Below are 8,890 nucleotides of genomic sequence, written 5' to 3' on the forward strand. Positions count from 1 at the left end.
GTGTGAGAATATTATGTTCAACAAGACCAAAGCATTTCAGGCCAGAGCAGGAAATCTGTTCCAACAACAGCCACTGTGGTTGATGATGAAATCCAAAAATTACCAGCTGCTTGCAATATTCCACAAGCCAAAGAAGGATTTCCACAACACAACAGGACATCTGAATCATCACTGTTTAACGGCCAAAGTGGCTGGATAACAACCACCGGGAAAACTAATTACCAGCATTTCATGGAAACCTGACCAAATAAAACCATACCCAAGATCCAGGGTTCCAATTGATCCAATGTAGTTATTGTTAATTATTTTTTACTTATATTCATAAAACCAACAGATACAATTAACCACTTTCGCTATTAAAATGTTTCCAAAATTGCAAAAATAACATAGGTATTTCAGAAAACTGGAGGATTTAGAAGTCATTTCAAAAATGTCAATGTCAGGTCTAAATGGGTTTGAGATGTGAACTTGTACCTGTGCCTGTGTCTCCTTGAGGAAGCTGCATGTGGATTCCATCCAGAGTGAGGCGCGGGTCACCCTCCTGTAGAGGTCATGGCCATCTGGGTTCACCTGCTCCAAGTAGGCCACCACTGATTCCTGCATGCTGGGATAGGCCATTCCCAACGCTGAGTCCAGGGACAGGTAGAATATGGCCTTTGCCATGCCGTCTGGGACGTTGTCACTGGCCTACAATTACAAGTTATAGGCTTTTAACAGCCACTCCTATCCAGAACAACTAACAAGTATGAAATCAGCGTAAACGTGAAAAGTAACAAACCAATCTGCATAGTAAATATAATCTATGAAAAAACAGGGAATTGACATACGTAAGTAGGTACAAGTGGCTTTTTGTCGCATAATAGCTGAGCAACAAGAGCATCTATACCTCTTATGAGGCACAATAGACCATTGCTGAGGTGGAGCACCTAAGTAACATCAGTAGAAGTATTTCATGCAGATCTTCCAAGCTGTGCTACTCCTAGAATCAAACCCAGAGCAACGCAGGTTATAAGTAAATTGTAAAATCACAATCGTAAATCCAAAATCACATAGCCATGGAAGCCCATTTTCTGCAGTGAATAATATAAAGAAGGCATGAATTGAGAGTAGTTGTGCCATAATTCTCACCATTTATCTCAGCACTTTGCTCACAACTGCAACATCATAACAGTTTCAATTCAGTTGTGGAAATGGGCTGCCAAGCCTGCCATACAGTACACAGCAGAGTCGAGTGAGTTGGACTCGGATAACACCGGCATACAGATGCGCAAGCCCATAAATATTCACATTATGAAAGTCGTGCACACCTTCTCAGGAGGGACGACGGTTTGGAGCAGCCGGATGGCGAATACGGCACTGCCTGTGTAGGCCAGTCTGTGGTGGACCACGGCGCTTTGGGGGGGGCAGTCTGCCGAAGCCCTCTGATGGTAGCTCAGGATGTCCCCCAGTAACTCCAGACACACCTGCAGCTTCTCCTTCTACATAACCACACACACACACACACACACACACACACACACACACACAATAACAAGCTGTCTCGAAGAAAACAAATGTAGTTCCCAGGGGAACAGGAGATTAAAAGTAATCAAATTTAAGTGTTATTTTGGGACAGGATACAGACCCACCCCATTGCAGTAGAAAATAAATTGGAACAATCTATTCTCAACCACTTGCAGCTAGGAAAAAAACTTCCAATGGAAAAAAGAAAACAAGAAAGTAACAATAGGCTGTTGTCACCAGCAGGGGGCAGTAAATGTCCTGTGCATTGCTTGACTGGTAAGAATTGGTCATGGTCCCATAGGGGAAACCTAGAGGTCTGGCACACAAAAGCTGCTCTCCACATAAAGATGACAAAACAGTTCTCAGCCTGCGAGACACTGGGCATGTATTAAACAGCAGAGGGCCAGAGGGGCCGGGGCTTGACAAGTGTATAACTCCCTGCACACAGGAACATAGTCTTTAACCCATTAAGACCCGAGGCCGATTCTACAAATGCCTTTCTAAATCAGTAGTAACACTTTCAAGATTTTTCAAAATGTCCGACGTTCATAGCACAGCACGAAGTGACACGCCGTGTGAGCTTGTATATCTGATACTTTTTGAATAGCCAACACAAAAAATAATAATCTAAAATGACAGATGCTTTCCCGGTTTTAATGGGTTAAAGTTAAACAGTCAAAGAGGATAACAAATTATTCTGCACGGTTGAAAACAAAAAAACAAGCAATCCCGAGTGTAGTGTTGTGCTTTATACACATAAAATATGCACTTATTTACTTTAACTCGTTGTATATCGGCGGCCTAAACCCATGGGGTGCAAAAAGAAGGGGTATGTGTACGCATGCATGCATACAAACATACAGTACATGCAATGTCATGCATGCATGCATGCATGCCTATACACGTGAAATAATCTTTGTAGCAGAGTGAAGGCCTGTGTAAAAAAAGGTGTCATATAATTCATTCACTTCAATCATGTGCCCACGGTTCTCCTTGACAGCCGTGTGCCTGGCTGCGTGCATCTGCAGTGCATTGTCTGGTGGCCACAACAACGCTCTTCAGTGAAGTGTATCCATTTATCTACATAAAAGTCTGTCATATTTTTTTCTTTTTACTTGCCAGTTCTTTCCCCACCAGGCTCTGGTCGTCCCACACCAGCTCATTCACGCTGTCCCCGAGCAGGACGGCGGCTTTGCTCAGCAGATCTAAGACGCGGTGGACCACACGAGTACCCTCTGAGAGGACAAGACAGAGAGAGAGTGCATGCGTACGTGCATGAGTGTGTGTTAGTGAGTGAGGGCGAGGGAGAATGAGATCAACTTCGTGTCAAGACCAAAGAAATTTTGATTCGTGACATGAGACCAGATAATCGTCTGGGATTTTGTATATCCTACATTTTGTGTATCGTGATATAACATAACCGTTGGCTTTTCCTGGATTGAATCACTCATGCCCTAATTTATACATCCATAAATGTTCAACCATCTACAAGCTCACATTGTGTGAAAATTCTTAGAGAAACAAATATATTATTGTCACAATATACTGTATGATATTATCGTCACAATATCGTCAGACATATTTAGATATTAGATTAGATTTTGTCCAATATCCATCACCCAGCCAGCACTCACCAATAGTTTTCCTGACCTTTTTGAATCTCATCCCTGACAAATACCCAGTATTTCAGAATTACTAAAACTAACACTAAAACTAATAAAAACTAAAATTAAACTAAGCCTTAAAAAAGCACTTTACAAAAATAAAAAATAAACAATCTCTGCCCCCCCCCCCCCATTATCCCCTGGCGGAGATAATGAAAGGTCTATAATAACCTTGGTTGGAAGGGGGTTTAATTGTTGCATTATCTCACCTAATATTAACACGTTCTATAGGAGCAAGGGGGTGAGATGAAAAGGAGCGAGCGAGATTGATGGCGCTAATTGCCTCCCCCCCACCCCCACCCCCCGCGCCCGCGCCCCATGCTTCTTAGAAAAGGGGCTATAGACTTCCTACCGGTCTTGAGCAGAGGTATGGCGTGCTCCATGGCGGCCAGCGTGAACTGGGCCAGACTAAGCTGCCGGAGCTGCAGCTCCAGGACATCCTCCGCACCCAGGTCAGGCAGCTCCAGGTGGGCTCCTCCGCCTGCGGGCGACTGGAGGGGCCGCCTGGCGGCCTGGGCTGCTGCCGCCCCGCTGCCTCTGTTAGAGCTGCCACTGAAGAGATCACACAGACCAGAGTTGAGGGGCACAAACTTTAAAGTGGTGAAGACCAAACGTGGAAGAAAACAGCTCGGACAATAAGCCATGCGCACACACACACCTGTTGGAGGGTGCATCTCCATCTTGGCCGTCACCGCTGGCTCTTTGTCCGGTGCGTCCCACCACAGAGGGCCTCGGAGAGCACTCTGCCCCGGGGGAGGAGGCCAGGGAGCGCTGGGCTCCCTGGCCCTCCTGGGAGTACGACAGGGACGAGTTCTGAGACACCGGGTCTACACAAGAACCACATTTTTAAAAAGAGACAAATATACAGACGTTGCATATCATTTGAAATAGGAGAACCGGGAGAATGAATCCGAACCCAGATTAACCAATTGAAACACCCAGTATCCATAACCTGGGGGGTTAGCCAAAAAGAGCCAAGCTTGTAGATTGACAATTTTTGGATAAGATATTTGGTGTAGAAGTGCAGTTGCAACTCAGGTCCGTTTCAATAACACTAGAGAGTTTAAGTAGTTAAAATATGGCAGTGAATTAAAACTTTCACTCATTATGAGGAATGAATAATTGTAGAGAGAGCATATCACAAATTAATCGGTAGAGAGAGCATATCACAATATGCCTGATAATTGATTATGTGTTATGCAGTATGCAGATGGTAAAAATTCCAATCTATAATGATGTGATGAGTTTAACAAAGGAGAATGCGTTTAATGCACGGGACATAGAATTATTATTTTGGGTTAAACACATTCAGAAATACTCCATTTAGCTGCTCAAAGATAATCCTTCAATTGGACTTCGGTTCTGAAGATTGAGTGGGAAGTTGACAATGACAATGTTATGGAACAAATTAGTGCTCAAATCATATAAAATATAAAATCAATATACAATGCAATATAAATGCCAATAGGATAAGGCATGCTAGGGCATCATATCCACCTAATATAGGACAGGAAAAGCACATTCAACAAAATAATTAATTCAATTCTGTTGCCCGACTAAAGAAAAACAAACTACGCATACAGAAAAGTGTTGATGTGTCTAGTATCTATACCACTTTTCATTTGAAAATATGATATTTTTGTTTTTGTTTGTTCGGGTAGCCAGACTTGGGGTAGAGCCACCTTGCTTTGCAGAGCGGAAGCTGGGGTCCTGATGGAAGCGTAGTCTGCTCCGTAGACACACACACAGCTGCCGCAGGCAGGCCAGGGCCTGCAGCCGGAGGCAGCCCTTCTCACCTTCACCTGAACTCAGCCTCAGGAGGGACAGGAGGTTCTGGACACAGTGGATGAAATGAGAGGAATGGATATTATCAGTAAAATATAATCAATTGTTGCTGCAATGGGTTTCTAGAGATGACATAGGAGACATATCACATATCAATAATCAAAATAACAAATCATGCATTTACAGTATGGTATACTGATATGTTCCATTTTAACCACTGTTAACCTGCCGTGCCCATCTTTCAAAATGGTTTTAAAAAAGCACATCAACAAGCCCAGCTTATAATTATTTTGAGTGGTGCTAGCCACTCCTATACGCAGCAATGTGTATATGTGTCCAAGCACGGAAATAGCGATTTTTTCACCACCAAATGTCACTGTTGCACACACACACACACACACACACACACACACACACACACACACACACACAGTTCAGACCGGTCTGATTTTCGCTTGGTGCTCAGTCTAGGTAGGATCTGGCATCAGTCAGGGCCTGACTGATGCCAGATCACAATCACACAATCACATTGGCTTTTTCTTTCAGCTTGCCTTGGACACTCCTTTGTTCTATTGCCTGACTGTCAGGCAATAGAACAAAGGAGTGTCCAAGGCAAGCTGAAAGAAAAAGCCAATGTGATTTTGTTGAACAGAGGACCCGAGACGCAGACAGTGATGGAACAGTCGTAATTAGGTTCACTAAATAAAAGGGCACCTGGAATTTAATTATTGGTGCAGCAATTTGTTCCAAGTTCAAACTCCCTGCCCTCTGTCACTAATGATGCCATGCCTCTAAATCCAAGCCTTTGGTTTTTCTAAATACGTATTGACTAAGGATAAGGGGTGTAAAGGAGGCTACTTATGAAGCCACAGGAGGAACACACACCTCCCCAAACCCAATATAATCCTGTTGAATAATTCAAATTCAAATGATTACAGAGAGCACTGCACAACACTTTGGAAAAGGAGAAAATGAAACCTCTAGTGATTGTGAAAGACACCGTTACTATTCTGATAACCTTGATATAAGGCCATGATGCTACTGGAGCTTTATAAGAAGCCATAGGCAAGGACTGTACAAACCTTGCATCTTACGGAGCACCTGAATGGCCATGCATTCAAAATATATTTTATCTCGTCCGTACAAGATATTATCTTGTCCGTACAAGATAATAATTATCTTGTACATACAAGATAATATCTTGCACGCATGCAATGGCCATTCAGGGGCTCCGTACTACGCGACACGTTGTGACCTTGTAGTTTGTTTTCATATATTTTCATAAATGAATGGGCCTACATTATTCTTTGTCTTAATGTCACTCAACAGTAGCGAAAATTGCCAAACTACAAGGTTTTAATTTTTAAAGCATTTAAAACGTCTTTAAAAAAGCAACCAGTGCGTGTGCGAGATCGAGAAGAAAATGATTCAATATAAATCAAATCATTAATGTTCAAACCGCCTGAAGCCTTATTTAATTCACTACCATGGACATGACGATAAATGCAGCCATACAATTCATTGTTTATTTGTTAGGATCCCCATTAGCTGTGCCCTGGCCAGCTAGTCTTCCTATGGTTTCCTTAAAAGATAGTTTAACATTTCTAATACCTATAGTAACTGCGTAACTAATAAATGTTCAGACAAGAATTTGTCACAATGTTATTTGTGATGCCATGTGCAATCCAGAGATATTGCTGCATTTTCTTTAAACTAATTTGGTGGTGGATGTGTCGATTTATAGTAAAGTTAGTGTACTGTAAGTGAATATGAATTATTTTTCTATAGTCTTTTTTCTTTTTTTCTAATAATAATCTAATCTAATTCATACTTTTCCAGGAACCCTGACAATAAGTACCTGCACAATACCAGGCCTCTGCAGAAAGATCTCCGCTGGGAAGTCCTGCATGATGACATCACGCAGAAGTTCACACGTTGTCTGGACTAAGTTGGGATTATTGCTTCTCAAAGAGCTATTTAAAAAGGAGCAAGAAAGGAGGAAAGGAAAGGAAGAAATTAAACAGTGCTTCTTGTCAGAATAGACTATATCAGTGTCATGGAGTGAAGTAGAAAAAAAATCAACCACCTTTCATTGGATGAAAGTATGTGTCTGTCGGTGGTGGTCAAAGCCAGCCACGGGAACATGGAAAACTTCAGACATCTGACAGACTCAGGAACTGGCAGTGAAACACATGAACATAAGGAAATCGATACATAAAAGGGCGCATTTGCATTTAAATCATTTTTATGCTGTACATAATGTACATACAATATCAAGCAAAAATGATAATATGCAACATAAGTTAAATTAACAAACAACTGAGTCTGAAGTTATCTACCCAACATACCTGCTATCCTCTGAGGTGGAACATCTGTCTTGCTTTGCTTAGTCTTTTGGAAATAGCCCATTTTGGTAGAATGCTCTTCCGGAGGAGGAACTGCAACAACTAAAGCAAAGATATTTTACTTTTGGCAAAATAATCGGCATACTTATACTGTCTAAAACAATAGTCACAACATGGGTTTCTGCATGCAGGGACACCCCACCCCACTTTATGATTATGAAAAGGAATTAAAACTATTTGACTGGATACAAAGATTTGACTTTAACTTGCAACACCTGTTGGAGCTACGATATGCTGTCCATGGGAGTAGACTGTTGTATGTCTAGGGATTAGCTCCGGTAGCAAGAACAGCTGGTCCAGGATGCCGTCAATGACACCTCGCAGTCTGGGCTCCATGTTTGGAGACAGCTGGGTAAGGAACTCCACCGCACCAACATCTCTCAGCATCTGCGCTGCACCAGGATTCTTTGGATGTACGATAGCAGAGAGCAGTCATGGCAAATAGTCAAGAAACCAAACCCTACAGCACATGACATAGTAATTTCATTGCAGTACATACATAAAAATAAAAATAAGTTTATACAATAGCAGAGTAACTAACTCACTGCCTGTAAACCTGTGTTGGGCTGTAATAGTCATTTCTCAAAGGACACTTCTTACACCATGGTGTAAGAAGTGTCCTTTGAGAAACCGGGCCATTATTATTATCTGCATGCTTTCAGCAGGTTAATGATTTTTGCTTGTGTAGCATTACACGGAAGCTGGGATTGAACCCAGGGCTCCCACTCGCAAGACGCAACCTACCATCCCAATAGGGCTGGGGGCTACACTTGCTTGCTATGTGACAGTCGTTCAAAGGTCCAGTCCATGATACTGTTCATCTTCATTAAAACATTTTCTTATTATTATGCATGGATTCTTAGCCCTGGGTTTGACTTTGAATATGTATTTTAATATAGACAGTCTTCAAAGGGCAAAGTTTAAGTTTAGCTTGTTTCAACCTACCTGTGATAAAGTATTGAGCAACTCAAGGACCTCGTCCTGAATTGGCACCATGGGGAAATTGAACCATTCCAGAAGGACCACAAACAACCTCCTTTCTTGGACCAGATCAGATACAGAAATTAAGGAATGGTCCAGTTTGCTTATGATGCTCTTCAATGCTCGAACTCTGATCTCCACCAAAGAATGGCCTAATCATACAGGGAATAACAACCAATACAGACGCTTTAAGTTATTCAACTCAACGTTATTGAATGAAGAGTTTGAGAGTGAGTGAGAGTTTACACTCTGATATCCCAAGAATAGCTGTGATATTACATAAATGTAATGAATTCCATATGCACAGCCATATATCATAGATTTGCCAATTAATGACACCTGACTTGTCTATTGATGTGTGCCCCATATGGATAGAGTGAAACTCGTGGAAAAGTGGTAAATGTTAATATAATAAATAAATACACGTTTTCTGCTAGAACCTTCAAATGAAACTAGTTTTGAAGGTTATAACTTATAATATAGTTATATGGCATTGGTTACTATGACAATAGTATAATAACAATAATTAGCCCAAGTCGCAGTAGCCCCTTT

General features: G+C 41.8%; 1 protein-coding gene across 1 annotated transcript in view; it reads right to left on the reverse strand.

Moving 5' to 3' along the window:
* rttn (rotatin) overlaps positions 1 to 8,890 on the reverse strand; it is a 55,230-nt gene that overhangs the window by 45,977 nt on the left and 363 nt on the right. The window contains exons 2-12 of the mRNA XM_080793667.1: positions 8,303 to 8,490; positions 7,573 to 7,762; positions 7,301 to 7,399; positions 7,039 to 7,129; positions 6,811 to 6,925; positions 4,850 to 5,000; positions 3,826 to 3,994; positions 3,520 to 3,719; positions 2,623 to 2,738; positions 1,308 to 1,478; positions 475 to 687 (exon numbers count right to left, since the gene is read on the reverse strand). Coding sequence (XP_080649793.1) covers positions 475 to 687; positions 1,308 to 1,478; positions 2,623 to 2,738; positions 3,520 to 3,719; positions 3,826 to 3,994; positions 4,850 to 5,000; positions 6,811 to 6,925; positions 7,039 to 7,129; positions 7,301 to 7,399; positions 7,573 to 7,762; positions 8,303 to 8,490 — 1,703 coding nt within the window. The remainder of the gene's footprint in view (positions 1 to 474; positions 688 to 1,307; positions 1,479 to 2,622; positions 2,739 to 3,519; positions 3,720 to 3,825; positions 3,995 to 4,849; positions 5,001 to 6,810; positions 6,926 to 7,038; positions 7,130 to 7,300; positions 7,400 to 7,572; positions 7,763 to 8,302; positions 8,491 to 8,890) is intronic.

Source organism: Protomyctophum bolini (genome assembly GCF_963924005.1).
Source record: "Protomyctophum bolini genome assembly, chromosome: 21".
Lineage (NCBI taxonomy): Eukaryota > Metazoa > Chordata > Actinopteri > Myctophiformes > Myctophidae > Protomyctophum > Protomyctophum bolini.